Below are 24,757 nucleotides of genomic sequence, written 5' to 3' on the forward strand. Positions count from 1 at the left end.
TTTGTTGCGGTAATTTGTGCACTCCTTTAACTGAGTCCAATGCTTCCAGACACCCCTACCTTGCATATCTATGCAGGCACAGGTGTCTCCACTGATAATGACCTCATAGGGGCCTTTCCATTTGGGGGCAAATCCAGGTTTTCCTGGTAGTGTTTTTACCATAACCTTGCTGCCCGCCGGGGGTACCTCCGGGGTCTGTTCTAGTTTATTGTGCTCATCTATCACTATTTGTTTGTCCCGTACTGTTTTCCGCATATCTTTCAATTGGGAGCTTAACTCTAATACATATCGTCTAATCCTGTCCCGTAATGGGCCTACATCTGCATATTTCCGTGATCCATCCACAAACAGGACCAAATCTGGTGCCTCCAGGGGCACATCTTTTATTCTACTCTCCTCTACCTCTTCGTCTACGTCCCCACATGAGTGGGGAGACCCGTCACCTAACATTCCTTCTGCGGGGTTCATTCCCATGTCTCATACAATGGTGATGGACTTAGTGGGTGGGAGAAGCACTGCCTCCCACTTCGCCCTTCTCATATTTGAGACAGACCACAATTTTCCTGTGTTCAGCATTTCCACCAAGGTATGTTTGGTGTAAAACAATATTCCCCGTCATTATGATGGGCTCGCTGACCTTTACTGCCCATGCCGCGCAATCTAGTGCGGCTATACATCTGGGTAACCCGGTTACTACGGGGCCCTCCGCTGTGGAATAATAACCCACGGGTCGCTGTTTGTCCCCATGGACCTATGTGACTACTGCCGAATAAAACACCCCCTCGTTATTACAATAGATAGGAAAATCTTTACTAGCGTCAGGCAGTCCAAGTCTTGGAGCCTTTATTAGTTCTACTTTTAGTTTACTATATGCCCTTTCCTGTTCTGATCCCCATTCTATAACTTCTAGAGCGGGTTTCCCCCCTTTTACTAGCCTTTGTATTGGTTCGGCGAGCCTTGCGAATTCTGGTATAAAGTTGCGGCAGTAATTAAACAACCCCAAAACCTTCCTTACCCCTCGGACAGTTACTGGTCTTGGCATTTGCTGTATGGCTGTTTTCCTGTCCAATGGCATTTCTTTGGTCCCCTGGGATATCAGGTGTCCCAAATATAACACCTGCGCTTTCCCTATTTGGGCCTTCCTGGGGCTCGCCTTTAGTCCCTGTTCGTTGAAGTGTTTCAGGACTGAGTATAGTGCCGTCTGGTGATTATCTACACTGGGTCAATTCCACCACTCCTGTTCATTCGTATCGGGATTTTGGAACAACATTGGCAAGCCAGATACCTCTTTATCTTTCCTTTGATTTTCACATTCACTGATCCCTCTTAATTGTTTTATTGTGGTAATTCTGCTCCAATAAGTGGGAGCATTCCCTAATACTCTCTGAATCTCTGTCTTACACTAGGTGACGGGTTTATAATTTTGCTTTTGGCCATGCACCAGTTCCCCTCCGGGTTACTGGTGCTGAGTTGTATTCTAGCACTTCCCACTCCTCAGGAGGAGCGGGTGGTCCCTGTGTGGACTCATTAGGAGGTAGAGGAACAGTTTCCTCTCTCTATTGTTTTTCTTCGAAGACTTGGTTTCGTTTCTCCAATTCTCTTATTCTGAATTCTAGTTCTCTAATCTTTCTTTATCTTGCTCAATTAGTCCAGCTAACTGATGCATTAACAATACTCCTATCTTCTTTGCCTCGTTTCTCTTTTCTTTATATATCCACGTTTCCTGCTACTCTAAGGTCTGAGATGTATCCCAGCCATCCTTTTGCACCCTCTTTATTAATGCTTTTTTCTTTGATAAGTACACGTCAATGAGAGGACCTGCAGATCCCCTCATTACTTCATTATCTGCCATTTTGCAGACTTCACTACCCCCCTTTGGAGCCCTACAGTGCCTGACAAAGTGACCCAGTTTCCCATAATTATGGCACGCACCCCTTGGTTTATCTTCTCTACTGTTTGCACGAACGTTTTCCTGTTTTATTTGTAGGTATGGTTTCTCATCTGGTCCATCTCTAATTCCAGATGCCCATTCCACTAATTCATCATAAGTCTGGGTATTGAGAACTCCCATTTTAAGGATTTTTTGGTGAGCTGGCGACAGCCTGTCTTTAAATGCTTGTAAAAAGGCTCTATCTGTTCGGGCAGTTTCGGGTACTCCCCAACATTCTTGGTATATTCTAAAGAGTCGCTCCCCAAATTCGGAGGCTCTTTCACCCCTTTGTTGATTAACATTTTAATTTTTTCTTTGACATCAGCCCATTTCTTACCTGAGATTGAAACCTGTTCAATTAATCCAGCCAATTAATGAACTAAGAGAACTCCAATTTTCTTAGTTTTGTTTTTCTTTTCCTTTTCCAACCATTTTCGTTGTTGGTCTAGTGGATGGTCTAAATCCCATCCCCCTTTTATCATCTGTTTTATGAGTCTGTCCCTCTTAGTCATAAATTCATTTATCAGGGACCCAGGGGGTTTAGGAATATTTCTCCTCACTGGGGATTGGGTGGGAATCACTGAATTGAAGAGTTGATTTTGGGGGTTTTTAATCGGGGATCAGTGAGTGTTAAACCTGCTGCCGTGTCCCACTCTGTTCGCCCCTGAGCGCGGCTGGGGGGAGGGGAGAAGCTTCAGTTTTCGGGTTTTTTTTCTATGTATAGGCTTTGAGATGAATCGTTATCCCTCCGTCCTTTCTGACCTAATACTGAGAGCGACTTTCTAACCCTACTGTGCTGCAATTTCCTGCTGCCGGAAGTGAACATTTCTGTTGAATAATTTTCAACACCACTGGAACGCGAAGTGACAAATAGATCAGAATTTGTTTGAGAACTCCTGCTCTACCAGCTTCTACTTGCGTGGTCAGCTGTTTTATCCAGTGCGGATCCGTGTAATCGCTTTTTGATTCACAGTCACTATTTCAGTTACAAACTTCTTTTACATTCGTTTATGGGTTGTGGACACTGCTGACCCAGACCTAATTGACTTTGAGAAGATGGTGGTAAACTGCAGTTATTGCGGTGGGATTTCGAAAATAGACCGTCAGATGACTGCTTCTCTGAGTGGAGGCCTGTGACTAGTGGTGTGCCGCAGGGATCGGTGTTGGGTCCATTGTTGTTTGTCATCTATATCAATGATCTGGATGATAATGTGGTAAATTGGATCAGCAAATTTGCTGATGATACAAAGATTGGAGGTGTAGTGGACAGTGAGGAAGGTTTTCAAAGCTTGTAGAGGGATTTGGACCAACTAGAAAAATGGGCTGAAAAATGGCAAATGGAATTTAATGCATACAAGTGTGAGATATTGCACTTTGGAAGGACAAACCAAAGTAGAACGTACAGGGTAAATGGTAGGACTCTGAAGAGTGCAGTTGAACAGAGGGATCTGGGAATACAGGTACAGAATTCCCTAAAAGTGACGTCACAGGTGGATAGGGTCATAAAGAGTGCCTTTGGTACATTGGCCTTTATAAATCGGAGTATCGAATATAAAGGTTGGAGTGTTATGGTAAGGTTTTAATGATGTGGAAATGCCGGCGTTGGACTGGGGTAAACACAGTAAGAAGTCTAACAACACCAGGTTAAAGTCCAACAGGTTTATTTGGTAGCAAACGCCACTAGCTTTCGGAGTGCTGCTCCTTCGTCAGATGGAGTGGAAATCTGCTCTCAAACAGGGCACAGAGACACAAAATCAAGTTACAGAATACTGATTAGAATGCGAATTTCTACAGCCAACCAGGTCTTAAAGATACAGACAATGTGAGTGGAGGGAGCATTAAGCACAGGTTAAAGAGATGTGTATTGTCTCCAGACAGGACAGCCAGTGAGATTCTGCAAGTCCAGCAGGCAAGCTGTGGGGGTTACTGATAATGTGACATAAACCCAACAGCCCGGTTTAGGCTGTCCTCATGTGTGCGGAACTTGGCTATCAGTTTCTGCTCAGCGACTCTGCGCTGTCGTCTGTCGTGAAGGCCGCCTTGGAGAACGCTTACCCGAAGATCAGAGGCTGAATGCCCGTGACCGCTGAAGTGCTCCCCCACAGGAAGAGAACAGTCTTGCCTGGTGATTGTCGAGCGCTGTTCATTCACCCGTTGTCGTAGCGTCTGCATGGTTTCATGCAGACGCTACGACAACATTTAAGAAAAACTTGGACGGGTACATGGATGAGGGGTGTGGAGGGATATGGTCCAAGTGCAGGTCAGTGGGACGAGGCAAAAAATGGTTCGGCACAGACAAGAAGGGCCAAAAGGCCTGTTTCTGAGCTGTAATTTTTCTATGGGGTCCCCACTGTCTTTGTCCCGCCATAACACTGATAAGTTTATACTCACCACCTGGAGTGACCTATTCTCCCTTCTCGCTCTCCCCCTCCCAGGTCGCTCTTATCGGAGTCTGGTGATACCTGTAAGGGTTAATCAGATCCCTCCGTACCACCGCTTATACTATTTTTTTTAAGCCGGCTTCTCCTCAGAAGGCTTTTCCTTCTAACTCTTACACATGAAGGCTTTTCCTTCAAACTCCGGCGATCACTCAGACAGTCTCTATCTCACTCACGTCTCAACATCACACACTCTTATCACAGATGATTACCCACTGCATTTTGACCCACTCTATTTAGAGTTCGATAATCTGTTCCGGTGTCCCGGTCGTGGCCATTCAACCGGACCGTAAACAGATTATCCCGGACGAGCCCTCAATTGTTGTAGGTAAAAAACCTCTGACACTATTAGTGGTTCAAAATGCAGTGTTTATTTTCACAATTGTGGGAGAAGTGAGGTTCCTAACAGTGGACCCCCAGCCTTCTCATCGAACACAAGTAAGAACAGAGTTTATATATGTCCCGGGCCCCGCCCTCATTACATTGCAATTCTCCAAGATGTCTGTCATTGTTCATGGTGAGATTCTTGTTGTATTAGCAGTATCTTCCTCTGCGTAGTTTGTTCGATCTCCAAGGCCATAATTGTTCGTCATTTATATCCTTGAAACAACATCACAGGTTTTGCACAAACAAGTTAACTAATATACATACAAGTTTGTATAATTATATCAGGATAAGATGAATAACGTATGATGAATATATATATATAAATCTATGGTTATACAAAGACAGAAGGCATACATGTCAACTCCATCGTGTTTAGCTTATTTCAAGCTGGGTTAATCGCATTTCTGAATAACAGTGGAGACAGCAAAAAATAGCTGTTCCTCTTATCTGGGTAAGAAGTCTCACAACACCAGGTTAAAGTCCAACAGGTTTATTTGGTAGCAAATACCATAAGCTTTCGGAGCACTGCTCCTTTGTCAGATGGAGTGGATATCTGCTCTCAAACAGTGCACAGACACAGAAATCCTCTTATCTGGTACAGACATGAAAAATACCGAACTCTGACAAAAACATGAACTCTGCAGTGTTCTCAACAAAATCACAGCGTTCGGGTCTTAATGCTTAAGTGTGACAAAGTTCATTAACCCATTCCCGACTTCAAGGGTAAAAGGCACACTGCAGAATGTGGGTGCGGTAGCCCCCAGGACTTGCATGGCAAATCACTGATTGACCTCCCTGTCAGGCCAGTAGAGTACAAGCTCCCTGGGAATTGGTAATTAACTAACCAGGTGGAGCTCGTATATTGTGCCCTTTATAAAGCAGGCCCCTGAGTGGGTCCATTAATGCATTGTCCTGGTTGGGACCTGTTTGTGTTCACCATCGGCTTCTGGTTATGCTTTGCTTTGCAGAAACATAGAAAATAGGGGCAGGAGGAGGCCATTCGGCCCTTTGAGCCTGCACCACCATTCAATATGATCATGGCACTTTCAGTGTCCCACTCCTGCTTTCCCTCCATATTCTGTGCAATGAAGCACTGTTCCTTTACAGTCGACTCTTGGAGTTATTATGGAAGGTTGAATGAGTTGTTTGCTAAGACCATAAAGGTTGTAGAAGTTAAGGTAACATTTATAAAAATATTTTCAGAACACAACATCCCTGCAGGAATCAAATTCATGAAATGCAGCACATCTGTTACGTTAAGATGAACTGTAATCCTTCAACTCAGTGTTAACTTTTGTCTGATTGCATATTTTACTGCATTAAAGATGCCTTTTAATGTAATAATGCTGTAATGTTAGTCTGTTGTACTCAAAATGGTGGAGTAGTTAATGCCACATCTTTCCTTTCAGCATACACATACTCTAAGCTGCAGATATGGGTGGCTTGAAAACGTGTGAAATTATGGGGACATAAATTTACATGATTTCTTCAAAAGAAAGGAGGACAACAAGGAGTATCTCTTGAACTGATGGCACTACCTTCTGATGATACAGCTTCAGTGATTGGGAAAATGAATCCCATTGTGTCCAGACTAAAACCAGTCAAGCTCACAGTTGGCACTATTGGATGGCTTTCTTATTTGCCAGACGTTTGCAGTAAAGCGGGCACAACACCAGAGATTAGTCAAGAGATTATGTTGGACATCAGCCACGCAATGTAGGAAAGGCAGCAACCAATTTGCACTCAAACAAACAACATGGCCAGGCCATTTGTTCTTGGGTGTTGGTTGAGGGATAAACATTAGCAGGACACCTGAGAGAACTCCCCAGCACTCCTCTATAATTGTGCCCATGGGATGTTCTACATCAGCCCGAGAAGGGAGAGGCTTAATCCAAAAGGCAGCGCCTCCAATAGTGCACTCCCCCAGCTCTGCATTGGAGTCAGCTTAGATGTTGTACTCAAGTATTGTGTTGTTTGGAATTCCTTCCTGACTCTGTGTGATGTTCTTAGATACACAGGGGGGAATTTTCCCACCCTCCCGCCATAGGAATCGTTGTGGACAGGAGGGGTGGACCATGCAAAGGTTCATTGACCTTGGGTGGGATTTTCCGCTCTTTGGGGCGAGCGCAGCTGGAAAATCCCACCCTATACTTTAACTAGTTATTGCTTTGGATAAACCAGTTTCTCGAGTGTTTCAAGTGAACATAAGTCAGTGTAATAAGTACAGGAGATGTTAACTGACAGTAATGAACCATGTTAATGTTCTGCTTGCATCCTGAAGGATAGCTCATTTTGCAATACAACGTTCCTATGACTAGTGTGTGTAAAAGGCATTGAAATGTCCGATCACCCCTGATCATGTTGAGTGGTGGAGCAGGCTCGACAGGTTGAATGGTCTACTTCTGTTACTGTGTTCCTGAATTAAGGTGATCCTATGACACCCTAAGGCCCATAACGAAATGTTTACAATGGTATTTATTTAACATGCTAAAGGACAGGAAAGTGATAACGAGGGAAGTGGAGAGGACTTTAAACTAACAGAGGGGGAGATGACTTGGAGAGAGGAAATGTAGGCTTACAAAGCAAAAGGATATGGTAACATTGCAAGGCAGCTATTTAGGTAATGATAACCAGAGGAATGGACACAGTAGCTACACTAAAGAACAGAAAACAAATCAGGAGATAATGTGGCCATATTAAGAAGGCAGTGTGTTGATCATGGGTGACTTTAATCTTCATGTGGATTGGGAAATCAAATGTACAAACATAAAAAAAGCAACAAATAGGGGCAAAGGGGGCAAAAATGGTAAAAAGGCAAAATTTCTGGCTATTTACTTAAGCGCATGTATTATTCAACACTAAATGAATTAATGGCATAAATTGAGGTTAATGGGTATGATCTTATAGCCATTACAGAGACGTGGTTATAAGGAGATCAAAGCTGGGAACTAAATATTCAGGGGTATGTGACTTTTCATAAGGACAGGTAGGAAGGAAAGGGCCGTTGGGTAGTTTGGTTCGTACGAGATGCAGTAAGTACGATAGCAAGAAATGATCTTGGAAAGGAAGATGTAGAATCCATATGGATGGAGGTAAGAAATAATAATGGGAAGATGATACTTGGGGGAGTGGTCTATAGGCCCCAAATCAGGAGATAATATTAAGAAGGCAGTGCATTGATCATGGGTGACTTTAATCTTCATGTGGATTGGGAAATCAAGTTGGCAGAGGGAGCCATGAATACGAATTCATAGAGCGTATTCAGGACAGTTTCCCAGAACTCTATGTTATGGATCCAACCAGAGATCAAGCTATTTTTGGATGTAGTAATGTGTAATGAGCAGGTTTAATAAACAATCTCAGAGTTGAAGATCACCTAGGAAACAGTGACCATAACGTGGTAGAATTTAGCATTTGTTTTGAGAGAAATCTGGGTGGGAAACAACTGTGCTAAACTTAAATAAGAGTAATTATAAAGGAATGAGGGCAAAGTTGGCTGGAGTAGACTGGGAAAGGAGTTTAGCTGGAAAAGGCTGTTGATCAACAATGGCAGACATTCATGAAAATAGCTCATGACTTACAACAAAGATACATCCCAGCGAGGAAGAAGGATTCTAGGAAGGGAATAAATCAACCATGTTTAACCAAGGAAGTTAAGGATAGTATTAAACTGAAAGGAAAAACACACAATATGGCAAAGATTAGTGGTAATCCAGAGGTTTGGGAAAGTTTTAAAAACCAATGAAAGATGACCAAAAAAATAAAGAAGGAGAAGATAAACTATGAGGTTAAACTTGCAAGTAATATAAAACCAGACATAAAAGGTTATTTAAAAATATAAAAAGGAAGAGAGAGGCCAAAGATGTACAGGTTAGATGGATTAGCCAATGCTAAATTGCCCCTTAGTGTCCAAACATGTGTAGGTTAGGGGGATTAGTGGAGTAAATGCGTGGGGATGTAGGGATAGGGCAGGGATGAGCATGGATAAGGTACTCTGTCAGAGAGTCAGTGCAGACTCGATGGGCCGAATGGCCTCCTTCTGCACTGTAGGGATTCTATTATTTTATGAACATAGGCCCCTTAGAGAATGAGACTGGGGAAATAATAATGGGAACCAGGAAATGACAGAAGAGTTAAATAAATACTTTGCATCAGTCGTCACAGTAGAAGACACTGATAGCATTCCAAAAATACTAAATAATCAATGGGCAAAAGATGGGGAGGAGATATATATAATAGCTATCACTGGAGAAAAAGTACAAGACAAACTAACGGGGCTAAAAGCTAATAAGTCCCCTGGGCCTGATAGATCGCATCCTAGGATATTAAAGGCCGTAGCGACAGAGATAGTGGATGCACTGGTAGTAATTTTCCAAGAATCCTTAAATTCTGAAAAAGTCCCAGAGGATTGGAAAACTGTCACTTATTCAAAAAGAGAGGGAGACCCAAAACAGGAAATTTGGACCAATTAGCAAACATCTGTCATCGGGAAAATGTTAGAGTCCATTATAAAGGATGTAATAGCAGAGCATTTAGAAATAGAAACATAGAAACATAAAGATGGGAGCAAGAGAAAGCCATTTGGCCCTTCGAGCCTGCTCCGCCATTTATGACGATCATGGCTGATCATCCAACTCAACAGCCTAATTCTGCTTTCTCCCCATAACCTTGGATCCCATTCGCCCCCAAGTGCTATATCCAGCCACTTCTTGAATACATTCAATGTTTTGGCACCAACTATTTACTATGGTGATGAATTCCACAGGCTTACGACTCTTTGGGTGAAGAAATGTCTCCTCAATGGTCTACCCTAAATCCTCATACTGTGACCTCTGGTTCTGGACTCCCCGACCATCGGGAATATCCTCCCTGCATCTACCCTGTCAGGTCCTATGAGATTCCCCCCTCATTCGTTTGAACTCCAGTGAAAACAATCCCAACTTAGTCAATCTCTCCTCATACATCAGTCCCGCCATCCCCGGAATCAGCCTGGTAAACGTTCGCTGCACTCCCTCAAGAGCAATAACATCCTTCCTCAGAAAAGGAGACCAAAACTGCACACAATACTCTAGGTGTGGCCTCACCAAGACCCTGTATAATTGCAATAACACATCCGTTTCTGTCTGGGGGACCTATATTTGTCTTCACCAATCTCTTTCTCTTCACGTATCTATAGAAACTCTTAGGGCCTGATTTTACCATTTTGAGTCTAAGTGCCGAATCAGGGCGTCAAATAGTTCCGCGTCTGGAATCCTCTTTCCAGCGCACCCATATGCATTTTGCCGGCTCCGATCTGATTCGCGCTGTGGGCGGGGCTTAGTGCTGCCGGAACGGTCGGAGCTCTGAACTGCGCAGTTCGAAAAAAAAATCCGAAGCAGCGCGCGCGGGCAGGGAGAAAAAAGTAGAGACAGCGGCTCTCTGACCCAGATCATCTTGGCGGGGGGGGGTGGGGGGGGGGGGGGTGGGAGGAGGAGAGAGGGCGGGACCCAGATCACCCTCTGTGGGGGGTGGGAGGAGGAGAGAGGGCAGGACCCAGATCACCCTCTGTGGGGGGTGGGGAGGGGGGAGGAGGAGAGGGGGCAGGACCCAGATTACCCTCTGGGGGAGGGGGGGAGGAGGAGAGGGGGTGTGACGGGTCCATATGGCTCACCAAGTCAGTTACAATTCTGCGTTCAGCATCTACTGAACCATCTTGGATACAAAGGACAATGGCATTAGGGTTCTGCATGTAAGCCTTGCTTATGCTAAAAATTATGTCCTTATATCAGCCATTCCTGATGTTACAGTACTGATAGCACCAGGAGGATCGACCAGTACCATTCATTATCCTTTGTATCCAAGATGGTTCAGTAGATGCTGAACGCAGTATTGTAACTGACTTGGTGAGCCAGGTGGACCCACAAGGCAGAAGGACCATCTTTCTGTTGACCAAAGTGGATCTAGCTGAGGAACATACAGCTTATCTTGCTAATGGAAGGATGGTGGAGGGAGACCAGCGATCGAGGTAGGTTGGGGGTGTGCTCTGCCGAAGGGGGCCTGCCTCCCAGGGGGGTCTGATCCCGGGGGGGGAGGGGGGGGTCTGCTGGGGGGGGGCCTGCCTCCCAGAGGGGTCTGATCCCGGGGAGGGAGAGGGGAGTCTGCTGGGGGGGGGGGGGCTGCCTCCCAGGGGGGTCTGATCCCGGGGGGGGAGGGGGGGGGGTCTGCTGGGGGGGGGGGGGGGGGCTGCCTCCCAGGGGGGTCTGATCCCGGTGGGGGGGGGGGGGTCTGCCGGGGGGGGGGCCTGCCTCCCAGGGGGGTCTGATCCGGGGGTGGTGGTGGTGGGGTCTGTCGGGGTGATTAACGAGTGGGTCCACGAAGGATGGTCGAGGAGGATGGTGACTTCACAAGGGCAGAGAGGGCTTCGGAGGTTCCCCTGCAGAATAGAAATCCGCTTCGGACTTTTATTCCCCAGGTTGCAAAAAGCGAGGATTCGGAACGGACCAGAAGACGGTGAAGTGGGATTTGGCGGTAGAGTTGGGCACGCGGTTCATTAAGTCGATTTAAATGCATGCTAATATATTTAAATCGTCGGGCCGCCCGATTCGGGCGCGGGCCGGATCCGCGCCCGAATCGGGTGTCGGTAAAACCGCGATCTGCTTGGAATTGGGTGCAGATCGCGGTATAGGCCCGACGCCCAACTTTCTCGCATGGTGGTCTGCCTCCCTGGGGCCGGGATCCAGGATGTCGCTAGTCGCGTCCCGGAAATCCTGAGGTGGGAGGGAGAGGAGCCTGAGGTAGCGGTACATATTGGTACCGCTGATGTGGGTAGGAAGGGAGAAGGGGTCATGAAAAGGGAGTACAGGGAACTAGGGAGATAGCTGAGAAAGAGGAAAGCAAAGGTAGTAATCTCAGGATTACTGCCTGTGCCACGGGAAGGTGAGGGCAGGAATGGAGTGAGGTGGAAGATGAATGTGTGGCTGAGGGACTGGTGCAGGGGGCAGGGATTCAGGTTCCTGGACCATTGAGACCTCTTTAGGGGCAGGGGTGATCTGTATACAAAAGACGGGTGGAACTTGAATCACAGGGGGACCAATATCCTGGCCGGTAGGTTGGCTAAAGCTACTGGGGAGAATTTAAACTAGATAGGTTGGGGGGAGGGGAGCTAGAAGAGTTGACTAGGATCAAGGAACTAATTGATGGGGGGGAGGATGCAGGATGCAGGGGTAAGGGGAATTACAAAATTAATGGTAGAGGAGAGGGTGCAAGTGAATGAAGGCGGTAATTTAGATAAGGGAGTAGAGGGAGAGGGTGTTCGCGACTCATCAAAGCGGGTACAGATAAAAGCTGGAATAAGGACACTTTGCCTGAATGCACGAAGCATTCGGAACAAGGTAAATGAGTTGATGGTGCAAATCAGCATAAGTGGGTACGATCTAGTGGCCATTACAGAAACGTGGCTGAAAGGTGACCAGGACTGGGAGATGAATATCCAGGGGTATCAGGCGTTTAGGAAGAATAGACAGGAAGGAAAAGGTGGTGGGGTCGCGCTATTAATAAGAGATAATATCAGGGTAGTACTGAGGGATGACATAGGCTCTGAGGAACAAAACGTGGAATCATTATGGGTAGAGATGAGGAATAGTAGAGGGAGAAAGACACTAGTAGGTGTGGTATATAGGCCCCCAAATAATAATGTTGAGGTAGGGAGGGCTATAAACAAGCAGATAAGGGATGCGTGTAAAAACGGAACGGCAATAATCATGGGGGACTTCAACATGCACATTGACTGGCAGACTCAAGTCGGTAAGGGTGGAATGGAGGAAGAGTTCTTAGAATGCTGTCGGGATAGTTTCCTTGAACAGCATGTTACGGAACCGACGAGGGAACGAGCTATTTTGGATCTGGTATTGTGTAACGAGGTAGGTAGAATTAAGGATCTTATTGTGAAGGACCCTCTTGGGTCTAGTGACCACAATATGGTCGAATTTCTGATTCAGATGGAAGAGGAGAAAGTTTGGTCCCAAACCAGTGTCCTCTGTTTGAACAGAGGGAAATATGATAGGATGAGGGATGAATTGGCTAAGGTAGACTGGGAGAGCAGGCTGGCAGGTAGGATAGCTGAGGAACAGTGGAGGATTTTTAAGGAGATCCTTTTCAGTTCTCAGCAAAAATATATTCCAGCAAAAAACAAGGATTGTAAGAAAAGGGAGAACCAGCCGTGGATAACGAAAGAAATAAAGGAGAGTATTAAAATAAAAACAGCTGCGTACAGAGTGGCCAAAAATAGTGGAGAAACAAGTGATTGGGAAAAATTTAAGAAACAACAAAGAGAGACTAAGAAAGCGATAAAGGAAGGAAGGATAGACTATGAAGCTAGGCTAGCAATTAATATAAAAAATGATAGTAAAAGTTTTTATAAATATATAAAAAGGAATAGAGTGGCTAGAGTGAATGTTGGACCCTTGGAGGACGAGAGGGGGGAGTTAATAGTGGGAAATGAGGATATGGCTGAGTCTTTAAATAAGTTTTTTGTGTCGGTCTTCACGGTGGAGGACACAAATAGTTTGCCAAATATTAACGATAGAGGGTTGGCAGCAGGAGAAATACTTAATACAATTAATGTTACCAGAGAGGCAGTGCTGGGTAGACTAATGGGACTGAAGGTGGACAAGTCCCCGGGTCCGGATGGAATGCATCCCAGGGTATTGAAAGAAATGTCAGAGGTAATAGTGGATGCGTTAGTGATTATTTATCAAAACTCGTTGCATTCTGGGGTAGTGCCGGTTGATTGGAAAACGGCTAATGTTACGCCGCTGTTTAAAAAAGGAAGGAGACAAAAGGCGGGTAACTATAGGCGGGTCAGCTTAACGTCTGTAGTAGGGAAAATGCTGGAATCCATTATTAAAGAGGAGATAGCAGGGCATCTGGATAGAAATGGTTCGATCAATCAGACGCAGCATGGATTCATGAGGGGAAAGTCGTGCTTGACGAACATGTTGGATTTTTATGAAGATGTGACTAGGGCGGTTGATGGAGGAGAACCGGTGGATGCGGTGTTTTTGGATTTCCAAAAGGCGTTTGATAAGGTGCCCCATAAAAAGCTGCTGAAGAAGATTAGGGCACACGGAGTTGGGGGTAGTGTGTTAAAGTGGATTGGGGACTGGCTATCCGACAGGAAGCAAAGAGTCGGAATAAATGGGTGTTTTTCCGGTTGGAGGAAGGTAACTAGTGGCGTGCCGCAGGGATCGGTACTCGGGCCGCAACTGTTTACCATTTATATAGATGATCTGGAGGAGGGGACGGAGTGTAGGGTAACGAAGTTTGCAGACGACACAAAGATAAGTGGAAAAGTGAATCGTGTGGAGGACGGAGAAGATCTGCAGAGAGATTTGGACAGGCTGAGTGAGTGGGCGAGGAGATGGCAAATGGAGTATAACGTTGATAAATGCGAGGTTATACACTTTGGAGGAAATAATAACAAATGGGATTACTATCTCAATGGAAACAAATTAAAACATGCTACCGTGCAAAGGGACCTGGGGGGTCCTTGTGCATGAGACGCAAAAGCCCAGTCTGCAGGTACAACAGGTGATCAAGAAGGCAAATGGGATGTTGGCCTATATCGCGAGGGGGATAGAATATAAAAGCAGGGATGTCTTGATGCACCTGTACAGGGCATTGGTGAGGCCGCAGCTGGAATACTGTGTGCAGTATTGGTCTCCTTATATGAGGAGGGATATATTGGCATTGGAGGGAGTGCAGAGAAGGTTCACCAGGTTGATACCGGAGATGAGGGGTTTGGATTATGAGGAGAGGCTGAGGAGATTGGGTTTGTACTCGTTGGAGTTTAGAAGGATGAGGGGGGATCTTATGGAGACTTATAAGATAATGCGGGGGCTGGATAGGGTGGAGGCGGAGAGATTCTTTCCACTTAGTAAGGAAGTTAAAACTAGAGGACACAGCCTCAAAATAAAGGGGGGTCGGTTTAAGACAGAGTTGAGGAGGAACTTCTTCTCCCAGAGGGTGGTGAATCTCTGGAATTCTCTGCCCACTGAGGTGGTGGAGGCTACCTCGCTGAATATGTTTAAAGCGCGGATGGATGGATTCCTGATCGGTAAGGGAATTAAGGGTTATGGGGATCAGGCGGGTAAGTGGTACTGATCCACGTCAGATCAGCCATGATCTTATTGAATGGCGGGGCAGGCTCGAGGGGCTAGATGGCCTACTCCTGCTCCTATTTCTTATGTTCTTATGTTTACCGCGATTACGCGCCCGAAAACGGGCGCGAGGTTTTGGTAAAATCGGGCCCTTAGTGTCAGTCTTTATGTTCCCTGTGAGCTTACTTTCATACTGTATTTTTCCCTTCTTAATCAATCCCTTGGTCCTTCTTTGCTGAATTCTAAACTGCTCCCAATCCTCAGACCTACTATTAAAATATAATCAAGCAAAGTCGTTATGGCTTCATGAAGGGGAAATCATGCTTGACAAATTGATTAGAATTCTTTGAGGTAGTAATGAGCAGGATAGATAAAGGGGAATCATAAGGTACCACACAAAACACTATTTAATAAGATGTGAGCCCATGGTGTTGGAAATACTATATTAGCACGGAAAAAGGATTGGCTGATGGAAGACAGCGAGTTAGGAGAAGGAGAATTTTCAGATGGCAATCTGTAATTAGTGGAGTGCCACAGGGATCAGTGCTGGGCCACAATTACTTACAATATATATTAATGACTTGGATGAGGGAAGTTAATGTACTATTGCCAAGTGTGTGGATGACACAAAAATGGTGAGGATGACACAAGGAGTGACTTTAATTGTGTACGCTGGTAAAATTTATAATTGTTACCTAAGCACATAACTTGTACAGAAATTGAAATTTAAAATTTGCAATTCATGGTGAATATTAATTTGGAGGTGTTAATTATTAGTACTGTCGGCAGTTAAATTAACTCTCCTCTGCTGCTGCAAATGGACTTCAGCCGGTTTCCTTCTCTTTAAAAGACTCAGTGTTGCTTGGAATAGTGAATAGCATCGCAGAATAAAATAATGTTAGGAACAGACAAACTGTCACAGATGGGAAGGGGCCGTTCAGTTTGTCTAAGTGCAGACTAGAAGTTGAAAGTCACTAATGTGTCAGACTGTACTACCTTCTGGATTATTCAAAATGCTTATCACCATTTTCAGCAGTGAGTACCACTACTTAATATCAATGACATTTATATTTCACTCATTTTTATCTACATTAACATTTTTTTTTGGCCCTAGAAACATCTTATCAAAACATCTTATCTACCCCATTTAACGATTTATATACTTCAGTGACAAGTCATCATCCACACCGCCGCCACCCCCCCCCCCCCCCCCCCCCCCCCCACCCACAGAAATTTACCTCTGGAACCGACGATTCTAATCCATATTCCAGGGAAAGCAAGTTCAGAAGTTTCCCATCATTATAACTTCAGATGGCAAAGGAATCAGATCCTGGAATGTATATCCCAGTCCACAGTGGATGATTTTAATACCATAGAAATTCTTCACCTTCTTTAATAGTTCACTCTGAGACGCAAGTGGAAGATTCCATTATCCCATGCTGGAGTCGATGAAGATTGTGTTTCGTATTGGCTGGCTAGGCAGTGAAGAAGTTTTTGATAGTTTCATCACACAAGTAGCAGATTGAAATTTTCAATTGGGGTGCTTTGCAGAAACATTCCTTATTTTCTGTATCCTGGCTGTCTGGTTCAAGTGGGGTAGAACAGTTGGTGTCAGTCTCCTTTTCCCTGTAACTGAATTCCCTAACCCTAACCCTAACTGAATACGTAAAATAAAATCTGGAGTTTTAATAAGTTTATCTGGGGGAACTCTTGACCTTAAATAGGAGCGGGCCCTTCCAAATAAGGAGTCAAGTTACCTGCTGTAATACACTTTTCTGTTGTCCCTGACAGGTCCCTGGAACTGAGGTATTTCACCTATGGAATTGGCTTTGGATGTGGATCGTCTTTTGCTTTCCAGCCTTCGCTAGTCATTCTTGGTCATTACTTCAGACGTCGGCTAGGCCTCGCCAATGGAGTGATGACAGCTGGCAGCAGTGTATTTTCCATTACGATGCCTTTCTGCTTAAAGAAGATGGGTGACACACTAGGCCTAGCTCACACGCTGCGGATTCTCAGTGTATTCATGTTCATACAGATACTTTTATCCTTGACATATAAACCTCTGCTACCTTTGTCCTCTGCTGAAGAAAGAGGGACACATGACACAACAGAAAACCCGAACTGCCTTCACCAATGCAGGAGATACCTAAATCTCAGAGTATTCAGGAAGGTAACATACAGGGTTTGGGCCTTTGGAATCGCCACTGCAGTCCTGGGCTACTTTGTGCCATATGTTCACTTGGTGAGTACAACAATCTTACTACTGAACAAAGAACAGTACAGCACAGGAAACAGGCCCTTCGGCCCTCCAAGCCTGTGCCGCTCATTGGTCCAACTAGACCATTCGTTTGTATCCCTCCATTGCTCTTCTGTAATAAACTATAAAACCTTTTCGAAATGGTTCTTGGCACATCTGCTACTCAGGAAGGTGGCACAGTGGTTAGCACTGCTGTCTCACAGTGCCAGGGAACCCAGGTTCAATTCCCGGATTGGGTCACTGTCTGTGTGGAGTCTGCACGTTCTCCCTGTGTCTGCTCCGGTTTCCTCCCACAGTCTGAAAGATGCGCTGGTTAGGTGCACTGGCCATGCTAAATTCTCCCTCACTGAAGAGGTGCCGGAGTGTGGCGACTAGGGGAATTTCACAGTAACTTCATTGCAGTGTTAATGTAAGTCTTACTTGTGACACTAGTAAATAAAATGGATGAATGGCAGACACTGCTGATCAATTGACTTGATACTTCAAAATGTGAAAAAATGATCCACGTCAAAGAATCTTGCATCACAACACATAAGTAATCATATAATCAGCTTTTGTGATGTTGGCTGAAGAATAAATGTTGATCAGGACACCAGGACAACTCACCTGCTCCTCTCCAATTAGCAATATGGATCATCCAATTCCATCTCAGAGATGGTGGGTGAGACCTCAGTTTAATATCTTACCCCAAAAATAGTACCTCTGATAGTGCAACACTGATGGGCCAGTTGAGGATGTGCGCTCACATGTTAGATGAGGGGCTGAACTCATGCTCTTCTGGCTAAGTGCTACCACTGAGATTTTTGTGTAACAAGGATGTTGAATATCAGTTTCCATAAGATATAGGGTGGGAATTTACAGCCTCCCTCCGACCTGAGACCGGAAACTCCCGCCTGAGGTCAATGGAACTGCCCAAAGTCCACTTCGGTTCCCGTGGCGAGTGGGGCGGTAGAATTCCGGCGATAATGTTTAATCCTGGCAGAGACCTACAAACATCAGCAGTCAGGTTAATATCTTTATCACAGCTGCACTTACTTAAATACAGGATTCCCAGTTATTTTTGCACCAAAGACTTTAACAGAATCAAAATTTCTTTCTGGAAATTCTTTCTAGTGTAACTACATAAAGCTGTTATAATATTGTACAGAAAAGGAATAGACAAATTAGGATCAGGAGTAAACTGTTTGGCCCCTCAAGCCTGCTCTCCCTTTCAATAAGATCTGATTGTGACCTCAACCCCACTTTCCTGCCTATCTCCAGTATCTTTTCACTTTCTTGTTAGTCAAGAATCTAGCTACCTCTGCTTTAAAAATATTCAAGGACCCTGCCTTCACTGCTATCTGGGGAAGAGAGTTCCAAAGACTCACGACTATCTGAGAGAAAACATTTCTCCTCATCTTCATCTGAAATGGGAGACCCCTTATTTTTAAAATGTGTCCCCTAGTTCTGGTATCTCCCACAGTGTCCTTTCAAACATCCTTGTCAAGTCCACTCAGGAACTTGCACAGTTCGATAAGATCATCTCTCATTCTTCTGAACTCCAATGTATACAGTCCCAGTGTGTCATCTTTTCTTCATAATGTAACGCCCATCCCAGGTATCCGTCGAGTGAAGCTTCTCAGAACTCCTTCTGACACATTTATGACCATTCTTAAAGAAGGAGGCCAAAAATGAAACATAGTATACCAGACTTGGTCTCACCAATGCTCTGTACAACAGTAGCGAAGCATCCCTGCTTTTATACTTGACCCTCTTTGCAATGTAGGACAACATTCCATTTGCTTTCCTAGTTACTTGCTGCAGCTGCATGCTAACCTTCTGTTACTATGTATAAGGACACCCTCATCCCTCTGTACTGTACATGCTGGAGTCTCTCCATTTAAATAATATTCCATTTTTCTATTTTCCTTCTGTCAAAGTGGACAACCTCACATTTTCCCACATTATTCGCCAGCTGCCAAATTTTTTGCGCACTCACTTAAAAATTGACCTTTGCAGATGTATACTCCTCACAACTTGCTTTCCTACCTAGGTTTGAATAATCCACACATTTGGCTACAATATAGTTGGTTTCTTCATCCAAGTCGTTCATATAGATCAAAAATAATTGAGGCCCAACATTGATCCCTGTGGCCCTCCATTTGTTACAGATTACCATTCTGAAAATGATCCATTTACCCCAGCTTTCTGTTTCCTGTTTGTTGGCCAATCCTCTAACCATGTTAATGTATCACTCACAATACCATGAGCATCTTACCTTGTGCAGTGGCATCTTATCGAATGCCTTTTAGAACCCTATTACTGGTGTATTTCTAGCGATATCCCTTTATCTACCCTGCTTGTTATATCCTCAAAGGACTCTAATAGAGTTTTTCTTTCTCAATTGAATATATTTTTTCATGAGAGATATATAATATCTCCTTAAATATCTGCCAGTGCCTCTCTACCATCTTACCTTTTAAACTATTTTCCTATTCCACTTTAGCCAACTGCGCCTTCACAGCCTTATAATGACCTTTATTTATGTTTAAGACACTCGTTTCAGACCCATATTTCTCTTTTTCAAACTGAATGTAAAATTGTATCATGTTATGATCACACTTGCCTAGAGGATCCTTTACAATGAGGTCATTAATTAATGTTGCAAGCTATCAGGTCTAAGATGGCCTGTTCCCTGGTTGGTTGCAGAATATGTTGTTTTTAAAAAACTGTCACAAATACATTCCATACTTTTGCCAATTTGATTCAAATAATTAATATGAACATTTAAATTGCCCTCTATTATTGCAGGATCCTTCTTACCAGCTCCCATTATGTCTTGATTCATACTCTGTCCGACTGTGTAGTTATTGTCAGGGGGCTGATAAACCACTTCCACCAGTGAGTTCTTTCCTTTGTTATTTTTTATCTCCACCCAAACTGATTCCACATTTTGATTCTTCAAACCAAGATAATTTCTCGCGCCGGTGCAGAACGTCATCCTTGATTAAATCAGCTACCCCTCACCAATTGCTGGCATTCACGCATTGCACTCCAATCCTCAGTGTGCCCCACAGGCCTCCGCATGCAGCAGGCATTTCCTACCAAATAAGCTCACCAACAGTCACGCCCCTTAAACTGACCGATTAAACCAGCTTGGACAATGCCAACCTGATGGTGCCAGCAGGCAGTGCAGGGCATTTCCCAGCCACGTCCCTGACCAGCTAGGGGCTGCGTTGACCCCTGCACCCCCACCACGGCCATCTTGACTACTGCAGAGCAGTAGTCATTCCTACCAGGGTTACCTCACGCCAGCGGGCGGGAACATCTGATGTTCCTGGAAGACATGGCGTTAAGCCATTTAATCAGATATTAATTAATTTCAATTCATTCAGATCAGTTTCATGCCTTCTTTGGGTGTGAATCGGATTGTGCTGCTGGTGGATTGCGGGAGAATTTCATTCTGAGATCACCCCAGTGTAAATTCTGTTATAGCCATCTGACAAGAGTTTCCGGCCATAATGGGTCTGCACTGATGCAGACGGGCCTAGGAAATCTCTCCCAAAGTCATTTGAAGTATTACTTTTTGCTATTTATTTAACACAGTAGGATACCTTCCATAAAAAAGAGAGGACATCAAAACTCTCATATTCTTTAATAAGAACAAAGAAAAGTGTAGCACAGGAACAAGGCCTTTGGACCTCCAGGTCTGTGCCAATCATGATGCCATAACTAAAAACAAACCTCTGCCCTTACTCAGTCCGTATCCCTCCATTCCCTCCCTATTCATGCACCCATCCAGTTGCTTCTTAATTGTTGCTAATGTGCCTGTTTCCTCCACCTCTTCTGGCAGCGCGCTCCGGGCACCCACCACTCTCTGCGTGAAAAACTACCCCTGCACATCTCCCTTAAACTTTCCTCCTCTCACCTGTGCCTGTGCCCCCTTGTAATTGACACTTCCACCCTTGGAAAAAGCCTCTGACTATCCACCGGTCTACGCCTCTCATAATTTTGTAGACCTCTAACAGTCTCCCCTCAACTTCCGTCTTTCCAGTGAAAACAGTCCTAGTTTATTCAACCCCTCCTCATAGCCAACATCCTCGAGACCAGGCAACATCCTGGTGAACCTTCTTTGCACTCTCTCCAAAGCTTCCACGTCCTTCTGCTAGTGTAGTGACCAGAACTGCACGCAATACTCCAAATGCGGCCTAGCCAAAGTTTTATACAGCTGCATCATGATTTCCCAACTCTTGCACTCAGTGCCCCAACTGATGAAAGCAAGCATGCTATATGCCTTCTTAATCACCTTGGCCACCTGCGTTGCCACTTTTAGGAATCTGTGGACCTGCATGCCCAGATCCCTCTGTATGGTAATGTTCCTCAGGGTTCTGCCATTTACAGTCTCACTCATACCTAAATTTGATCCTCCAAAATGCATCACCTCGCCTTTGTCCGGATTAAACTCCATCTGCCACTTCTGTGCCCAAGTATCCAATCTATCATATCCTGTTGTATCCTCTGACAATCCTCGGCACTGTCAGCAACTCCACCAATCTTTGTGTCATCCGCCAACTTACTAATGAGCCCATTCACGTTTTCCTCTAGATCATTTATATATACCACAAACAACAGAGGTCCCAGCACTAATCCCTGCGGAACACCACTAGCTACAGATCTCCATTCTGGAAAACCCCTTCCACTGCTACTTTCTGTCTTCTATAATCAAGCCAGTTCTGTATATATCTAGCCAGCCCACCCTGAATTCCATGTGATTTTAGTTTTTGTATCAGTCTGCCATGTGGGACCTTGTCAAACACTTTACTAAAGTCCATTCAACGACATCCACAGTCCTTTCGTCATCAATTTTCTTCGTCACCTCTTCAAAAACCTCAATCAAGTTGGTGAGACGTGACTTTCCCTGTACAAAACCATGCTGCCTGTCACTAACTAGTCCATTTTCCTCCAAATATACATATATCCTGTCCTTCAGTATCTTCTCCAAAAGCTTCCCACCACTGATGAGGGGCTCACCATCCTCTAATTTGCTGGATTATCCCTGCTTCCTTTCTTAAACAAGGGAACAACATTGGCTATTCTCCAGTCCTCTGGAACCTCACCTGTGGCCAAAGAGGATGTGAAGATATCTGTTAAGGCCCCAGCTATTTCTCCCCTTGCCTCCCACAGTAACCTGGGATTGATCCCATCCGGCCCTTGTCTGTCTTAATGCAATTTAGGATACTCAACACTTCCTCCTTTTATATATTGATGTTCTCTTGACGGGTCACACACCTATCCTTGACCTCAACGTCCATCATATCCTTCTCCTTGGTGAATATTGATACAAAGTACTCATTAAGAATTTCACTCACTTCCTGTGGTTCCTCGCATAACTTCCCTCGATTGCCCTTGAGTGGGCCTACTCTTTCTCTTGCTACCCTCTTGCTCCTATGCATAAAAAGCCTTGGGATTCTCCTTGACCCTGTTTGCTAAAGACATTCCATGGCCCCTCTTAGCCTTCCTAATTCCACGTTTAAATTCCTTCCTACTTTCACTATACTTCCCAAGGGTTTTGTCAGTTTTTAAAATGAGTTCAAATTATCGAACATGGATTGAATTCATTCTGCGAATTGATTGTAAGATCAGAATAATCAAAAAGCATGTTGAGAAGCAGATTCCCAGAATGATGTCTAATTAGTAATATGACATAGATACTAATTCCTCAGTTTTTTCTAACACGTTTTATTGGACAGCTTATGCAAACATGAATAATAAGTGCAACTAATAAAAACATGTAGTGGCCCAGAAATTAATGGATGTTCCCAATATCCTGCTGAAAACAGACCAGTGAATGACCTGACGGAGCAGTGCTGAGAGGAGCCTTTTACACCATTTTCCTCGGTTAGGGCAGAGACTGGAAAAACTTCACATCGTTTCCAGATTTTTTTGTCTCCTGGACAAAATGACCACTCGCTTTGTCAGTAACTCCAAAGTAGCTTGTGATATTCATTCTAACATCCTTTGCATGATTTGGTTGCAGATGAATCATGTCAAAAAAGAGTTCAAAGAAACAGAAAAAGATTGGATACTACTGGTCTGTATCGGAGCTTCGTCAGCTGTTGGGCGCCTGGCTTTTGGGAAAATTGGTGACTGCATCCCTGGACCCAAGAAAATCTACCTGCAAGTAAGTTAATCCAAGCCAAATGCTTTATTGTTGAGAAGAGTGAAACTTTGTATTCCACAGCTGTATATATCTCCAATGATCATCATTACAGTGCTCTTCATTTCCCTGTATAATAACTCAGGAGTCGGCTGTAAAGGGGCAGTGCTTTATTGCACAAAATAAAGTAAAGCCAAACCACAAGCCTGTGGTGAACACAAACAGGTTCCAACCAGGACAATACAACAATGGACCCACTCAGGGTCCTGCTTTATGAAGGGCTCAGCGTATGAGCTCCACCTGGTAAGGTAATTACTAATCACCAAGGAGCCCCTATTCCACAAGTCCTACAAGGAGGTAAATCAGTGATTCCCCATGCAAGGGTTGGGGGTTGCCACACCCTGGTGGAAATTAAGATTACCTATTCATGTGTATTAATACATATTGGAAAGTTATGAGAACATATCCTTTACCAAAAAAACTGCTCTAATTAAAGATATATGGGCAAAGTAGCATCCACTAAATTATTTAAGACAAAGATGTGAGAGTTACACCTCACACAAAAACTGAGTGAAGAGAAAGAAATTGTGAAGTTGCTGGCTCCCAGTACACTTCACTGCACTGGATGTATATTCAGAACAAAGTGAATATACAATTGTGACTGGAGCTCCAGGTCAGAGCCTGAATAGCCTTGGGGCCAACGTTCAGTGGTTTTTACAGAGTTTAGTGGCTTTCAACTATACCATTACTCTGATTTTTGCCAGAAAGTATGTCAGAACAGCAAAATTATTGACTTCCTGACATGAGGAATTAATATATATAACATATATATAGAAAGTTGTGCGGGAAATCATCAAACTCTTTGAAACAAGACTAGATTCAATTATCAATTTAGCAAACTCCATCCAGATTCGAATCAATTCAGATCTTCAAAGTCAGTGTGATTTGTCTGGTAGCTGGAGAGATACAATTGTTGGTTTGGGGAATAATTAACATTGTGAAATTCTTACAATTGGAGCCATTTTGAAAGTCAGTGTTCATGGGCTTTACAATCCCAGAATATCTAAGACCATAAGAATGCAAGAAATAAGAGAAGGTTTACACTCCATTTCCCTTAAGCCTTCTCCGATCATGGCCGATCTTTTACCGCAACTTCACTTTCCCACTCGCTATTTTCCTTGATTTCATATTTGATTTCCTACTTCCTGGACTAGGGTTGGGAAGCATTTTCAGACCAGGGCCATTGTGATCTCCTGGACTCGTTTCGATCGCCTCAGGGGGTCGGAGAGGAATTTCCCAGATTTTTTTTCCCCATATTGGCCCTGGGGTTTTCACTCTGGGTTTTCGCCTCTCCCTGGAGATCACATGGTCTGGAATGGGGGGGTGGGGGTGAGTTAATAGGTTGTGATGAACAAAGCATCGTAGCTGTGAGGGACAGCTCGGTGGATAGGATATTGGTATGTAGATAGGCTG

General features: G+C 44.4%; 1 protein-coding gene across 2 annotated transcripts in view; it reads left to right on the forward strand.

Moving 5' to 3' along the window:
* The window catches only part of LOC144493057 (monocarboxylate transporter 8-like), a 121,112-nt gene that overhangs the window by 83,458 nt on the left and 12,897 nt on the right, over positions 1-24,757 (forward strand). For both annotated transcript variants that reach the window (XM_078211904.1, XM_078211905.1), the window contains 2 exons: positions 16,683-17,133; positions 23,165-23,308. In XM_078211904.1, the coding sequence (XP_078068030.1) occupies positions 16,683-17,133; positions 23,165-23,308 (595 nt within the window). The remainder of the gene's footprint in view (positions 1-16,682; positions 17,134-23,164; positions 23,309-24,757) is intronic.

Source organism: Mustelus asterias, chromosome 4 (assembly GCF_964213995.1).
Source record: "Mustelus asterias chromosome 4, sMusAst1.hap1.1, whole genome shotgun sequence".
NCBI classification, from domain to species: domain Eukaryota; kingdom Metazoa; phylum Chordata; class Chondrichthyes; order Carcharhiniformes; family Triakidae; genus Mustelus; species Mustelus asterias.